Source organism: Arachis stenosperma, chromosome 7, assembly GCF_014773155.1.
Source record: "Arachis stenosperma cultivar V10309 chromosome 7, arast.V10309.gnm1.PFL2, whole genome shotgun sequence".
NCBI lineage: Eukaryota > Viridiplantae > Streptophyta > Magnoliopsida > Fabales > Fabaceae > Arachis > Arachis stenosperma.
This window is the reverse complement of record NC_080383.1, coordinates 44,065,269-44,082,780: the sequence shown is the minus strand read 5'-3', so window position 1 is coordinate 44,082,780 and position 17,512 is coordinate 44,065,269. Positions and strand designations below refer to the sequence as shown.

At 36.8% G+C, this 17,512-nt stretch overlaps 1 protein-coding gene across 1 annotated transcript; it reads right to left on the bottom strand.

The window, feature by feature from the left end:
• Positions 1–12,773: 12,773 nt before the first annotated feature.
• LOC130939745 (uncharacterized) lies at positions 12,774–13,765 on the bottom strand. Its single transcript, XM_057867831.1, has 2 exons — positions 13,672–13,765; positions 12,774–13,357 (listed from the first exon to the last, which is right to left on the bottom strand). The coding sequence occupies exons 1-2, from the start codon at positions 13,763–13,765 to the stop codon at positions 12,774–12,776; spliced, it is 678 nt and encodes a 225-aa protein (XP_057723814.1).
• Positions 13,766–17,512: the final 3,747 nt, after the last annotated feature.

The following is a 17,512-nucleotide window of genomic DNA, read 5'->3' as shown; positions in this document are numbered from 1 at the left end:
TCGATATCCCCCTTCCTGCAAATCTTCCATTTATCATATGAACGTGCCTTTCAGGGGTGTGAGGTGGTCGTTCAATTCATCCGACCTTTTCGTCCTTTCTTCTCTTTCTGGGCTCATCCGATTTGTTGGCTAAATATCGATCTAGTCATCCATCTCTTACCAATTTCTCTATGACATTTTTTAAGTTGAAGCACTCGTTGGTATGATGTTCATAGATTCGGTGGTATTCATAGTATTCTGCCTGATTTTTTACTCCTTTTTTGCTTTTGATAGGGCGAGGTGGTGGAATCTTCTCAATGTGGCATACTTCTCGGTAGACATCCACTAGAGACACCTGAAGAGGGGGTGTAATTGTGGTATTTTTTAGGCTTCTCTCCATGTTGATCTTCTTTTTTCTTGGACTCTTTATCCTTATCTCGAGAGGAATAAGAGAATCCGAATTTTGAGGTCTCTCCTAGTCGATCGTTTTCCTCCATGTTGATGTACTTCTCTGCCTATTTTTGCACTTTATTTAAAGATGTTGGGTATTTCTTTGATATGGAATGACTAAAAGGGTCCTTCTCGTAGGCCATTGATAAGACCCATGATGGCTGACTCTGTTGGTAGACTTTGTATGTCTAGGCACGCTTTGTTAAATCTTTCCATGTAGCTTCGAAGACTCTCCCGGTCTCCTTGCTTGATCCCTAAGAGGCTTGGGGCGTGTTTGGCTTTGTCCCTCTGGATAGAGAGTCTGGCGAAAAATTTCTTGGCTAAATCATCAAAACCTGTGATAGACCTAGGAGGCAAGCTATCGAACCACTTAATCGTCGTCTTTGTCAAAGTAGTTGGGAAGGCTTTGCATCGAATGGCGTCCAAGGCGTCGGTGAGGTACATTCTACTTTTGAAATTGCTGAGATGATGGCTTGGATCCGTTATGCCATTGTATGAGGACATGTCGGGAGCTTTGAAGTCCTTTGGGACTTTGGCTTTCATGATCTCTTTGGTGAATGGGTCTTAATCTTTGCGGGGGCTATCTTCATGGCTGGATCAAGTAGTCTTGGCTTTGAGATCGGCTTCGAGCCTTTGAGAGCTTGTCCTCTAACTCTCGGCGTCGCCTAGTTTCCCTTCAAAGGTCCTTCTCGGCTTTCTGTTGATGCTTGGCCTCTTTTTCAAGCTGTTTGAGACGGTCTTGTTGAGCTTGTAGTGCTTCCATGATTTCTGTACTTTGCAAGTTCTTGTCTTTATTTGGTTGAGATGTGTCTTTTGGTGTGGTGTCCGCGTTTTTGTACGGTGTCCTGTTCTCTAGATCAGAATCGCGGTTGTCGTCAAGGTTGTATGCCATGATGATGGGATGGCTTCCAAGTTCCCCGGCAATTGGTTACCTGAAACTATAGGTCGATCTCGGACGAGATCTGTGGTGGTGGTCAGAACTAATGTGTCTGACTTGTTGGACTTGATGGTGCAACAGATCCTTCACCACCGAAGGGTGGTGGTACCTGCAAGAGACTCCGATGCCTAAGTTAGCATGGGCTTTAAGCAGGTTTTTAGTAGAATTAGAGTATGAGTTATACCTGGGTGCTCCAGTGTATTTATAATAGTGTGGACTGACCTTTCTGGAGATAAGATTGTCATCTTATCTTATCTTTAAGTGAAGTCATCTTATCTTTAAGGGGAATCGGCTTTATCTTTCTAGGCTTTGGTTGCCTTTAGATTTGCACTGGGTTCCTTCATTTGGGCCTGCTTAGGCCTCTTATGGCGATTTGGCCGATCTCTTTGTGAAGAGGTCGGGTAATCCTGACTTGAAGGGGTCGGTCGACTTGTCATCAATCAGCCCGGGTCATACAGCTCGACCCAGGGCATGAACAGCTCCTGACCCATGGGAGTTGGAAGCGTCGTCAACGTATAGTGTCCATTCTATTGGCATATCATCGGAGCTGGGAGCAATAAACTTGGCAACAAAGTCGGAAAGGTTGACGTTGGGATTTTTGCCAGTAAAGAATGTCATAAAAATAGTCGCGTTGTAGATATAGTCTCTAAACCGACAAAAATCTCTTCGTAGAAACGTTTTGGTTGTCACAAGTAACAAACTCCTAAATAAATTGATAACCGAAGTATTCAAACCTTGGGTCGTCTTCTCAAGGAATTGCAGGGAGGTATGTTCTTATTATTGGTTATGAAAAAGTGTGTTTGGGGTTTTTGGATCAAGGTAAAAGGTTAGTTGGGCAATGGGCACAGGTATATTTTCAAAGCAATAAAAGTAAATGAATGACTGTAAAATAAACTCTTGGCAAGGTATGGGAACTGGAGGTCATATCCTGGTTATCCTTATCAATTGTAATGAGAATTGGATTTTTCTCCCACTTTGTTAACCTCTAACTATGAAGGTAAGTTAAGTGGATGAATTCCAATTTTCAATTAACAATGAGTTTGATAACTCAAGAGTCGCCAGTTATTTAACCAAAGCCAAAAGGAAAACTATCTACTCGAATGAAAATAATTTGGATAAGTACCGACAACATAAATTAAAGAGAGCAATCATAGATCTGAATTATCTCAAATAGCATTAATTTAAAAGAGTAATCTGTAACATGGAAGAGTTCATAAATTTAATTGGAAAAATAAATAAAAAGGAACATTGAACCTGAATTGAGAGTCACTCTTAAAAACCAAGAGAAGTCATAAATCCTAGTTTCTAAAAATCCTAATTTCTAATCCTAAGAGAGAGAGGAGAGAACCTCTCTCAAAACTAATCTAAATCATGAGAAGTGAATTATGAGTGCCTCCTATGAATGGATGCATTCCTCCACTTTATAGCCTTTAATATGTGTTTTCTGGGCCGCAAACTAGGTCAGAAACAGTCCAGAATTCGCTGGTTTCGAATTTGGCCACGCTGGATTTTTGTCATTGCGACGTGGCCGCATGGATCACGCGGTGGCATCACCTAGCGTCAGGGAAACTATATCATATTATATATCAAATCGAAGCCCCAAACGTTAGCTTTCCAACGCAACTGAAACCGCATCGTTTGGACCTTTGTAGCTAAAGTTATAGCCGTTTGAGTACAGAGAGGTCAGGCTGGACAGCTTAGCAATTTCTCCAACTTCTTGCATTCCTTCCTCTTTTGCATGCTTTCTTCCCATCCTCTGAGCCATTCATGCCCAATAATCTCTGAAAACACTTAACACACATATCAAGACATCTAATGGTAATAAGAGAGGATTAATAATAAGCAAATATAAGATCAAAGAAGCATGTTTTCAATCAAAACACATAATTAGGAAGGAAATATAAAACCATGCAAATAATATGAATAAGTGGGTAAAGAGTTAATAAAAACCACTCAATTGAGTACAAGATAAACCATAAAATAGTGGTTTATCAACCTCCCCACACTTAAACATTAACATGTCCTCATGCTAAGCTCAAGAGAGACTATAAAGATGAAGAGGAATGGTAGAATGTATGAAATGCAACCTATCTATATGAATGCAACTACATGCAAAAAAATGTTTCTACCTACTTGGTTAAAAGTAAATAAGCTCTTCAAGACAAACATAAACCAGATTTCACTAATTCAAATCATACAATAAAAAGCAAGTAAACTTGTAAGAAGATAGCTCATGAAAGCAGGGAATATAGAATCAAGCATTGAATCCTCACTGGTAGTGTGTGTCACTCTAATCTCTGAAGTGTATAGGGTTATTCACTCTACTCTTCTCTAGTCATGCTTTCTAAACCTTGTTCTTCATCTAACCAATCAACAATATTTAATATACCAATGCAAACGTCATGAGGTCTTTTTCAAGGTTGTAATGGGGCTAAGGTAAGGGTAAAGGTATATATATGGCTAAGTGAGCTTTATAAATTGAATCTTTAATTAACCTAAACTCTCACCTAATATACATATACTCTATATACTTTTAAATTCATGCCTAGCTACCCATAATTCCCACTTTTGTATAATTCCCATATTCATGTATCAACTTTTTCTTTTTAATTTATTACATGTGCATTGATTTTTTTCATTAACTTAACATTGGGGTAATTTTGTCCCCTTAATTTATTTATTTATATTATATATATATTTTATTTTTTTTCTTTTTCTCTTTTTTTTTGTAGAGAAATAAACATAACTTATCAATGCACATGGGTTTTCTATTATTTTTCTATTTTGGTTTTTCATGAGTAGGTTCCCAAATTCCTAATATTTAAATAAATTAGAAACATGTTACATTCCCTTATCAACCCATGTTCCCAAAATTTCCCCACACCTATTTGCTACACAATCTCTATCTTAAGCTAACCAAAGATTCAATTGGGATAATTAATTTGTTTTCTGCTTAAGGCTAGTGATGTGGTAAAATACAGAACAAATGGGGATTAAAAGGCTCAAAGTGGCTGACAAGGGTGATTTAAAGGGTAGGCTATTTGGGATAAGTGAGCTAAAATCAAACAATGGCCTCAATCATATACAAGCATGTAAATATACTAAATATTGGACATATAGACTAAAACAAAGTAAAGATCACAATTATAGAGAAGTAAACACACAGGAATAAAAATTTATGGTTAAATAATGTAACAATGTAAATAAGCTCAAAATCTCACAGGTTGTGTGTTCTTTAGCTCAAAAACCATGTTCCAAATACAACTTCAAACAAATTTAACAAAAAAAAATTTCAATTTAAATTAGTGAAATACTATAAAAATTTCTTGAAAAAGAAAATATTACTTCAACCAAGTAGTAACTAAATGCATAAAATCAAATAAACATGCAATTAAATATGCAAATGCAACAACTAACTACAAAGAGAATTTGAACATTGGTGTTGAGACAAGAAAGTACTAACCCATGGAGATCGGTATCGACCTCCCCACACTTAAAGATTGCATCGTCCTCGGTGCATGCTAGGATGTGCAAATGGATGGGGGTTGTGGTTTCTCAGCTGGGCCTCTTTTTATTCCTTTCCTTGCCAGTAGTGTGGGAGTAGCTTTCTCTTTACCCTTCTTGGTGGCCATCCTGAAAAGGAAAAAAAGGAAAGTAACTTGAATTCAAAGGGATAGAGCAAGGAAGAGAGCGGAAAAGGTGGTAATCAATGCACAATAAAGAAGAATGACGTTAGCACATGGTCATGACTACATGTGAAATGGTCATCAATGGAAATATAGCAAGTGCATGTACTGACAATTGAATGCAAGATGTTATTGGCATGCTGGCAAAGGCATGAGTAGCATAGATCAAGCATTTCATGTCCAAATTAGATTACCAAGTCTTTCAAACTATCAACATGTTTGTAATAACAATTATATTTAATCAATAAAACATGAAAGGGATTTTGCGAAAAACAACAGGCATTTAGTAGTAGAATAATTTAAAATAGTGTTCAATGCCATATGGGCTTTTTCACAAACATATAGCAAGCATGGTAAATAAGCTATTGAAAGTATTAAATTGAACATGCAAGGAACCCTTTAAAAAGTAATATATAATTGTCAAACTATTTTAATAATCCACAAAAATATAGAAAATAATGACCCAAATAAATTTCTAACACCCATGAAAATAATGCAATGAATGAAGTATGCAAATAAATGAAGAAAAATAAAATGAAGGTGAAAGAAAATAAGAAAGGAAGAAGAAAGAAATAAGAAAGGATAAGAAAAATAAGGATTAGAGGAGAAAAGATAAGAAATTTGGCTGATCTGGATATTCTGTGCGCCGCTTGTGACGCGGTCGCATGAGTGACGCGGTCGCGTGGTGCGCGATAAGGTCAGGTGACGCGGACGCGTGGGTCACGCGATCGCGTGGCCTGTTTTGTGCGATTGGCGCGAGTGCAGCCTCGTGGTCGCGCAACTCTCTGTTCGAACTCTTTTTGCCAAAATTCTTGGTGACGCGATCGCGTGGTCGACGCGATCGCGTGAGTGGCCATCCTGGTGATATGACGCGGACGCGTGGGGCACGCGTTCGCATGGGAGGGCTTGGGCTTCCAGCACGAGTCCAGCCCAACTCCAGCACAACTTTCGGCCATGCACCCTTTTGACGTCGATTTTCAGGTCACGCGGCCGCGTGGGTGACGCGGTCGCGTGGGAGGCCAGTCTTCCCTTGCGACGCGGACGCGTCAGCGACGCGGTTGCGTGGGACGAATTGTGCCACTGGCACGCCTCCAGCGCTGCTCCTGCGTAACTTTCTGTTCAATTTATTATTCTCTCATCTCCTTGCGACGCGGACGCGTCGCTGATGCGATCGCGTCGCGTAGCGAAATTTTTTTTTTTTTGTAATCTGAAACATGCAGAATGCAGTGTTAATATGAATGTGATGCAAAACTCCAGGTTCAATATAACAAAATAAAATAAAATTCAAAAACAAACAAAATTAAATAAAATTAAAATTGAGAAAGGAATGATTATACCATGGTGGGTTGTCTCCCACCTAGCACTTTTAGTTATAGTCCTTAAGTTGGACATTTGATGATATTCCTGCTATGGTGGCTTGTGCTTGTACTGATCCAGGAATCCCCACCAATGTTTGTATTTTCAGTAACCTCCGGGATCCCAAACTAGGCGCAGAAAGCCTTCAAGTAAGTTAAAGCATGTGACAAGGCCCCAAGAGTGCTGATTTCTAGATTGAATTCTGGGGTCCCAGACCTTGCCTTTGCACCCGTCTTTGTGTTGATCATCATGATTCCATCCGGGTAGCAAGCAATCTGAATTCTCACGTAAGCGGCCAAACAACTTCCTAGACCCATTCAGTTGAGCTCTATACCAACCTTTACATTTAAACTTAAAGCTTCCAACCATGATGAACCTTGCAGGACAATTCTTACCACTGGCCATCTTCCTCTTACTCTTAATGTCACAAAGAGCTCTAAGTTGACCATCCATCTCCAGTAGCCCATATTCAAGTGGGATTAGAAAGCTATGGGATATAAATTTTACCCACTTGAATGTTATGAAGGATGATGGCGACTTAGGGGGAGGTATCTTTAATGAAATTGCAAGCTCCACTCCCTTGTGCTCTTCTCTGATAATTACCACCTCTTTGCAAACTTCTTCAATTTCAACCTCTTCCTCTTGGTAGCTCTCTTTCAATTCAATCTCCTTTTCATTGCTTTCCAAGGGCATGGGAGGTTGTGCTTCTTCTTCTTGAATCTCCATCTCTTGATCAACCTCTTCCAAGTCTTCAACTATGATATGCTTTGGAGGTTGTACACCCTCTTCAGCATCAATTTCAACCGTCTTGGAAGGGGGCTCTATGTTTTGTCTTTCCCATGGAGGTTCTGCGTCTCCTAAGTCTTCAACCAACTCTTCTTCTTGAACAATGATAGCTTCTTCTACTTGTTCTAGTATGAATTCATGCTCTGTCTTGTCCACTGGAGTTTCTGGTATCTCCTTTATGCTATGCTCTTCACTAGACTGTCCACATGGGGCTGTGGCTGATCCTTGTGTATTTAAGCGTCTAGAAGCCCATTGAATTAATACTTGCCCCAGTTGTTGAGTGGTTGCCTGAAATCGATCCATTGTTTCCTTGAGACGATCCTTTGCCTCTTGATGCACTCGGTTTTCATAAGTAGGATCATAATGCTCTTGGATTGATGGATATGGAGATGGTGAATATTGAAGTGGTGGTTCTTGTGAGTAATTGGGTTGGAATTGGGGTGGTTCTATATATGGTTCATATGGCTCATAAGGTGGTTGGTATGGTGGTTGAGGGTTAGGGTTATATGAAGGTGAATGGCGGAAAGGGGCTTGTGAGTATGGTGGTCTAAAGTCATGTTGAGGAGAGGGTTCATAGGCATATGGTGGTGGTTGTTGATAATCAAAAGAGTGCTCACCATAGCCATCATCTTGATATGCATCACAGAATGGTTGTTGATAGTCCATTGGAGGTGGTTGTTGCCATGAGGGTTGATTAAATCCTTGTGGCTCCTCCCATCTTTGATTGTTCCAACCATGGTGCATGTTGTCATTATAATCTCCTCTTCCTGCAATATAATTGTAACCAGACTCATAGCCAAATGGGTGAGAGTTCATGGTAGTAAGAGAAAATAAAAACAAAAATTAATAAATAGAAAATATTTTGAAAAAGATAAGATAAGAAAAAAATTTTAAAATAAAAATCTGAAATTTTTTTTTGAAAAATATTTACAATAACCAATAATAAGGCACACGTTTGCAATTCCTCGGCAACGGCGCCATTTTGACGTTGGGATTTTTGCCAGTAAAGAATGTCATAAAAACAGTCGCGTTGTAGATATAGTCTCTAAACCGACAAAAATCCCTTCGTACAAACGTTTTGGTTGTCATAAGTAACAAACCCCTAAATAAATTGATAACCGAAGTATTCAAACCTCGGGTCGTCTTCTCAAGGAATTGCAGGGAGGTATATTCTTATTATTGGTTATGAAAAAGTGTGTTTGGGGTTTTTGGATCAAGGTAAAAGGTTAGTTGGGCAATGGGCACAGGTATATTTTCAAAGCAATAAAAGTAAATGAATGACTGTAAAATAAACTCTTGGCAAGGTATGGGAACTGGAGGTCCTATCCTGGTTATCCTTATCAATTGTAATGAGAATTGGATTTTTCTCCCACTTTGTTAACCTCTAACTATGAAGGTAAGTTAAGTGGATGAATTCTAATTTTCAATTAACAATGAGTTTGATAACTCAAGAGTCGCCAGTTATTTAACCAAAGCCAAAAGGAAAACTATCTACTCGAATGAAAATAATTTGGATAAGTACCGACAACATAAATTAAAGAAAGCAATCATAGATCTGAATTATCTCAAATAGCATTAATTTAAAAGAGTAATCTGTAACATGGAAGAGTTCATAAATTTAATTGGAAAAATAAATAAAAAGGAACATTGAACCTGAATCGAGAGTCACTCTTAAAAACCAAGAGAAGTCCTAAATCCTAGTTTCTAAAATTCCTAATTTCTAATCCTAAGAGAGAGGAGAGAATCTCTCTCAAAACTAATCTAAATCATGAGAAGTGAATTATGAGTGCCTCCTATGAATGGATGCATTCCTCCACTTTATAGCCTTTAATATGTGTTTTCTGGGCCGCAAACTGGGTCAGAAACAGTCCAGAATTCGCTGGTTTCGAATTTGGCCACGCTGGATTTTCGTCATTGCGACGCGGCCGCATGGATCACGCGGTCGTGTCGCCTAGCGTCAGGGAAACTATATCATATTATATACCAAATCGAAGCCCCGGACGTTATCTTTCCAACGCAACTGGAACCGCATCGTTTGGACCTCTGTAGCTAAAGTTATAGCCGTTTGAGTGCAGAGAGGTCAGGCTGGACAGCTTAGCAATTTCTCCAACTTCTTGCATTCCTTCCTCTTTTGCATGCTTTCTTCCCATCCTCTGAGCCATTCATGCCCTATAATCTCTGAAAACACTTAACACACATATCAAGGCATCTAATGGTAATAAGAGAGGATTAATAATAAGCAAATATAAGATCAAAGAAGCATGTTTTCAATCAAAACACATAATTAGGAAGGAAATATAAAACCATGCAAATAGTATGAATAAGTGGGTAAAGAGTTAATAAAAACCACTCAATTGAGTACAAGATAAACCATAAAATAGTGGTTTATCAAAGGTATTGTGATTTGATTGAGCCTTGAAATTGATATCTGATATCAAACTTGGATAATTGGATATACCATTTTACTAATTGCCCAGCTAGTTTTGGTTTTGTGATTACTTGTTGTAGCGGTTTCTTAGTTTGGACATTGATGGTATGACTCTGGAAATAAGGTCGGAGGTGCCTAGCTGAGAATACTAAGGCGAGGGTAAGCTTTTCTATCTTTGGATAGCGAAGCTCGGCATTTTACAACGATTTGCTAACGAAGTAAACAAGTTGTTGCATCTTGTCCCTTTTTGCAATAAGAACATAACTAATTGACCAGTCAGTAATGGACAGATAAAGATAAAGTTCTTCTCCAAGTTTAGGTTTTTGCAAAATGGGAGGTTTTAAAAGAACAGTTTTTAAATTTGAAAAAGTAGTTTCACATTCATCATCCCATTTGAAGTTGTTTTTCTTTTCAAGTGATTGAAAAAAATAAAAAGATTTGGAAGCTAAACAAGGTAAGAATCTTGATAAAGCAGCGAGTCTCCATGTTAATCGTTGGACCTCTTTGACTATTTCGGGATTTTACATTTCCAGGACAACTCGGCATTTTTCAGGGTTTACCTCTATACCTTGTCTTGTCAGCATAAAGCCGAGGAATTTACCTCTTTGGATACCAAAGGCACATTTATCAGGGTTTAATCTCGTGTTGTATTTTTGGTTTTGTATGAAAATCTCCACAAGTTCGTTTAGGTGAAATTTGCTGACTTTAGTTTTTGTGACCATGTCATTAACATAGACTTCGATGTTCTGACCAATTTGCTTAGCTAATATTTTATCCATAAGTCATTGGTAAGTAGCGCTACATTCTTAAGGCCAAAAGACATAACTTTATAGCAAAAGCTACCGTATTTAGTTATGAAAGCACTTTTATCTTGGTCAGATGGATGCATGAGGATCTGGTTATAACCAAAATATGCATTCATGAAATTTAAAGTGCCAAATCTAGATGAATTATCAAATAAAGCATCAATCAATGGTAAAGGGTATGCATCTTTAGGACATGCCTAGTTTAGATCGGTGAAGTTGATGCACGTGTGTCATTTACCATTATGTTTCGTTACCATGACAACATTGTCTAGCCATGTTGTGAATCTGAGCTCTCAGATGAAGTTGGCATCAAAGAGCTTTTTGGTATCTTCCAAGGACGCTTGTTTCTTTTCCATTTTGAGGTTGCGCTTTTTTTGTGCTATAGGTCGGATTGACAGGTTTATCGCCAGCTTATGAGATATTACAGAGAGATCGATGCCTGGCATGTTTGCTGGTGTCCAAGCAAATAGATCAACATTTTGTTGGAGAAATTGGATGAGTTTCTCCTTTTCGTCACCATGCATGGTTGAACCTACAAAAGTGAACTTGTTTGGATTATTAGTTAAATGAACCTTTTGTAATTCTTCATTTGGGGTAGGTTGGTCTTGAAACTCGATACGCAGATGTAACTCGACTGATGAGGGAAGCTCGAGCGAGTTGTGGATAGCATTTACTTGTACTCCTATAGCTCGGTTAGAGATAGGTATTTTGAGACTGATGTTATAACAATTCTGAGCTTCACAATTGTCACTGTGAATTGTTGCAACAAGGTAGTTGGTACACAAAATCGTGATACACGCCTTCGTACAGCTGACCAGCAAGTGCACTGGGTCGTCCAAGTAATACCTTACGTGAGTAAGGGTCAAAATAGAACAGAAAATAGGATAGAAATACTTATGCAATTCATTGGTGGAAATTTCAGATAAGCGTATGAAGATGCTTTGTTCCCTCTGAGCCTCTGCTTTCCTATTTCCTTCTTCCAACCATGCGTTACCTCCTTCCATGGCAAGCTGTATGATCCTCTCGGATGAAAACAAATCCATCTGCACTGTCACTGCAGGGCAAATCATCTGTCGGTTCCCGCAGGCATCGAAATAGGACCATTGTCCTTTTGTGCATTGTCACTTGCGCCCAACATTCGCAAGTTTGAAGCTCGTCACAGTCATCCCTTCTCATATCCTACTCGGAATACCACAGACAAGGTTTAGACTTTCCGGATCCCAGGAATGCTGCCAATGGTTCTAGCCTATACCACGAAGATACTAATCTCACGGACTCGGTCCCCTGTATTAGATATCCAAGAGAGTATACTTCAGCTGGCGTCCAATGACTACGTTGAACATCATGTAGACCGCTTTTGTGGTTGTCAGGCACGCGGATCTTGGCTAAGTGAGTAACAAAGATTGGGTGATTGTCACGGGTCACCCCTTTATTCTGACTTAACTGAATTAAGAACAAGAGTATATCTTGGAGATGAAGTAGGCGTGAATTGAAGGAAAAACAATAGTACTTGCATTAATTCATGAGGAACAGCAGAGCTCCACACCTTAATCTATGGTGTGTAGAAACTCCACCGTTGAAAATACATAAGAACAAGGTCTAGGTATGGCCAATGCCTCCCAAATAACATGAAACAATCGAAAAAGGGTTCAAAGACCTGATCCCAAGATCAAAGATGATCAAAAGATGATCAAAGGATCATCCAAGGATGAAAATACAATAGTAAAAGGTCCCATTTATAGAGAACTAGTAACCTAGGATTTACAGAAATAAGTAAATGATGCAGAAATCCACTTCTGGGACCCACTTGGTGTATGCTTGGGCTGAGCATTGAAGCTTTCATGTGCATAGGCTTTTCTTGGAGTTAAACGCTAGCTTTGGTGCTAGTTTGGGCGTTTAACTCCAGCTTTTATGCCAGTTTGGGCGTTTTACGCCAGAATTTTTTTGCTGATTTGGAACGCCAGTTTTGGCCATTAAATCTCAGAAAAAGTATGGACTATTATACATTGCTGGAAAGCCCAAGATGTCTACTTTCCAACGCAATTGAGAGCGCGCCAATTGGGATTTTGTTGCTCCAAAAAATCTACTTCGAGTTCAGGGAGGTCAGAATCCAACAGCATCTTCAGTCCCTTTTCACTCTCTAAATCAGATTTTTGCTCAGGTCCCTCAATTTCAGCCAGAAAAAACCTGAAATCACAGAAAAACACACAAACTCATAGTAAAGTCCAGAAATGTGATTTTTGCATAAAAACTAATAATTATATACTAAAAACTAACTAAATCATACTAAAAACTACCTAAAAACAATGCCAAAAAGCGTATAAATTATCCGCTCATTAGTTGTCCTACACATCAAACTTAACACAGAGATGAATTGTAGATATAATTGCACAGAACTTATTCAAAACAGATCGGCCAAGTATAAAGTTATAAGGACTAAAACAATCAACTACAAGGCATTGAACATCTAAAGTTTTGGTTAGAGGACTCTCACCAAGTGTGGTTTGTAACCATACTGATCCCAAAACAGGTACTCGTTCACCTAAAAATCCTACCAGGTCTCTAGTGGATAACTGCAGTATGTTATCACTCAACTTCATTTTCTGAAATGTGGAATAAAATAGAACATCGGCACTACTTCCTGGATCTAACAAAACTTTCTGAACGATTAGGTCTCCCATTTGAATAAAGATGACAACTGGGTTGTCTAAATTAAGTTCGGTTGAATTGAAATCAGACAGTTGGAACGTCATTTTAGGGAAGGTGGGCAAAGTTTGATGATTGTTGATGGTGCTCCCTACAGCGAGCATAGTTTGGTAAGTGTATTTGTGAGCAGAACTTGATGCTCCACCTTCGGTGAAGCCCCCAGATATGCAATTAATCACACCTTGGGGTTGATTAGGCTGAGCTGTATGTGCTTTGTCCTTATCTTAAGAAGATTGACCTACAAAACATAAGTCAGTTTGATGTGTATTGTGCTTTTGTATGTGGCCACCGATGTATTTGTCCATATGTCCTTGCCGAGCTAAGCGCTCGAGCAAGTCTTTCGGTACAACACACTCATCAGTAGTATGCCCGTGTTTCTGATTAAAAGCATAAAGCTTTGTCTTGTCCACATTTTTCGTATCTTGGTAGGTTCTGGCCTTCGGAGGAGGTTTGATTAGCTTTAAATTTAATATTTCCTTGATCATTGCCTCCCTTTAGGTGTTGAATTGGGTATAAGAATCTTAACGTGGTGCCAACCGGAAATGTTTGTTGTTGTCCTTAGCTTTATCGTCATCCTTGTTGTTTGATTCTTCTCAGATTTCTGAGCTTGGCGCAGCTCTTCAATTTCCATTTGACCCTTAGCATTCTCTCAAAACTTGGCCAAGGTTTTGGGTTTGGCCATTGTAATGGCTTCTTGGAACTTCCCGGGGAGATGTCCACTTTTTACAGCATACAGATGTACTTTGAGGTGAAGGTTTGGGATGCTCATCGCTACTTTGGTGAAGCGGGTGACATATTCCCTTAAACTTTTGTGCTGTCCTTGCCTGATAGTGTTCAGATAGTCAGAATCATGTAGATAGATAGAAGACGCAGCGAACTGATCTTCGAATTGCTTAGCGAGCTTTTGAAAGCATGAAATTGAACCTGCAGGCAAAGACGAAAATCAATCAAGTACGGAACCGTCTAAAAAAGTAGGAAAACAATGACGTAAAATAGGAAAACAATGACATAAAATACTATCATCATAGATCAAAATTTCTTGACGTGTTTTTTCAGATCTCCCATGCCATCGTAGGGAGTCAGAGTTATTGGTAATGTGAAGTTCCTAGATAGTTTGAAATTCATGATGTCGGTCGTGAATGGTCCAACAATGTGTCCAATCTGTCATCGTCATCGTTTTCCTGGTCTCCCTCTGGTTGTTGAGTTTTCAAGATGTGTGTTGGATCAGAATTTTCTTCATCATCTTCTGGTTGTTCACTATCATTATTTTTAACTTGAGCATTGGTTAACTTGGCTATTTGATTTGTCATTTGTTGGTTTTCTTTCGCCATACGCTGATTAGCTTATTGCAGCTCCGTTACCATATGAAAAAGTTCAGATGGTGTGGGAGGAGGCTGGTCAGCCATGAACAGGTATGGGAGCTTTGGGGCCTAAAGAAAGAAGGAATTTTGTTTCTAGGCCCCACGGTGGGCGCCAATTGTTTTTGTGGAGGTTAGCTGCTGTATAGCTCGTCCGCAGATAAATATCTGCAAGCTTTCCATCGGGATGAGTTATGCGTCGGCAATGAGAGAACAAGGGACGGGTACCTGCAAAAAGTACTCTGACGCTCAAGTCAACAAGCGAATAATAGGCTTTGTAAATTGCAATAATCTTAACAATCTTCTTACCCTTTTTCTTATATCTGAAATAAAGAGTAACGATTACGTTTCTGAGTACTAATATTTTAAACGAAAAGTAATAGTATATTTGAACATTTTGCTGCTTGTTTGAATGACTGTTATTGACCGCCGATCTATAATATTTATTGTCGAGTTATAACGTATAACCGATGTATAACGACAATATCAATATCTTTTATATATATATATATATATATATATTAAAAGTCTTAATTAAAAATTTAGTTCAATAATGACGTAGTTAGTTCCCCTCATTTTCAACAACCATTTGTTTTCAATAACTTTTTATAATGATACGAAAAGTCCAAATAACACTACTATTCCTTTGTGAAAGCTACATAATAATAAAACAAGTTAAAAAAAATTAAAACAATTGCACTTGAAACTTCTACGAAATTTTAAATAATTCCAATACTAGTTGACTCAGGGCCATATTTATACTAGTCTATATATTCTTTTATATTCTTGAGAGCGTATTATAACAACTTGTACTTTTTATATTTTGAAAAATATAAATATACCTCTCTTACAAACGTTACAAAAACCTTCCTCGATTATTACAGGTATGACAAATCAAACTGACATTGTCCATGATATTATCCAACCTCAAAAGATGATATATATGAAATTTAGCTAATTTGAATTGTATTATTCTTATAAAATTTGAACTGTATGTAGAATCAAACTGAACCTAGGAATTGATAATCTCTACATATTGAAAATGAAAACTTGTTTTACGTTATTAACTAATGAAAATTAAAAATTTTATTTATTTGTTATACAGACTAGTCTAAAACAGGGCTATTAGTAAACGGACTAATCAATGAAATTTAAGGACTAAGATATATAAGACTCGAAGAAAATTAAAGGTAGGGGAATCTATATAACAGTTGTTTTACCAATACAAAGAAAACGGACTAAATCAATTGTTAGTTCTGTTTAAAATTAGCTCAAGTTTTTTGAATTTATCTGATATATCATAAAATTTAAAGCGTTAGATTAGATTAATAAACAATCTAATGGTTTAGATTTAATTTATTTATAATTTATTAAAAATTATAATAAAAGATACAAATTTTTTATATTTTAAAATTGTCCCTATATAAAATTTGAGAACTAAACCTAACTACGTGTTGCCTACTTCCTCTTTTCTCTTCAATTTGTTAAAAATAAATTGGTTCCATTTTTCTTCCTAATGGTAATTATCAAACTGAAGTTTATTTATTTAAATAAAAGAATGATTCATTAATTTTTAACTTGTGTAAAGAGTAATTTTTGTTTACGTTTTTGAGTATTATCGGTTAATGTTGCAAATAAAATTATTTCTTAGACACAAACTGTGAATTAAGAAACAAAACGTATTGATAATAAGAAGCTCATTGATGTAGACCAATAATTTGACCAAACCAACCCTATAGTACGAAACTATGAATTTGCGTTTGTTTATGAAAACAGGATAAGATAAGACATTGAGAATAGAATAGGATAAGATACTGATGAATAGAGACAAAATTTTGTATTCTTATATTCTGTTTAATGATAAACTAAAATAAATTATAAAAATACAATTTATTCTCATTTTTTTTCATTCACAAAATTTGAGATGAAAAATATAATAATAAAAAATATAATTATAAAAATTAACAAAAATAATGAAAGAAAAAATAAAAATAAGTTATGTCTTTTGTTAGTGTCTTTGTGTTCTTCCTATCAGGATGGACACAAAATACATTAATTTAGTATCTCTAGACACATTATCTCTATCCATATATCTTCTATCAAACACAATTTTACGTCTCTATATACATATTTTAATATCCTGTCTTTATAAATAAACGCAACCTATATTATTATATATTAAGCGATGATGACCTATCCATATATATATATATATATATATATATATATGCATGTTAGAAACTACCAAGTCACATCTTGTGATGAATTTCATTATAAAAAATCACAAAAATTCTAAAAATGAGGTAAAATGCATATATACTAGCGTGATAACCCGTGCAATGCACGGAATTCACGAAATTTAAATTTTTTTAAAAAAAAATACTAAGAATATAATTAAAATATATTCTATACAAATAGATATGTTGTATTAAGTTTGAATAATTACAAAATTATTATTAGACTAAAATAAAAAATAGATTACAACAATTATTCAATATGTCAATAAATATATAACATATTTTGTAAGATAATAAAAGTTAATAAAATATTCAAACAATTTCTAAACACTAAAAAAAAGAACAGAAAAAAAAAGTACAATAGAGATGTAGTTTACTATTACATATTATCTTAAGAACAAATAACATTAGGATACTTACTATTACGAAAACAAAATATATATAAAATATACAAATTTGTTCATTAAACAAAAAATAAAATATCTTCAACACAACTTAACATATAATTTACAATATCCATCAAATAGAGTTATACATAGGAGGCCTAACAACGCTGAATCGATAACTCTATCTGGCGGTTAGCTATCGAGCTAAGTTTCAAAGTAATGGTATCACCCTCCTTTAAATTATATGTTCTACAACATTCAGTCCACCCGACCCCAAATTTCCATTCTGTACGTCTTCCTCGACTCTTCAGTAAGTGAAAAAAAAACTCATTCTTCTCAACATTGGAATCTGGACCAATGATCGTCCAAATCGAACCATCTCCAGATGGTTTAAGAT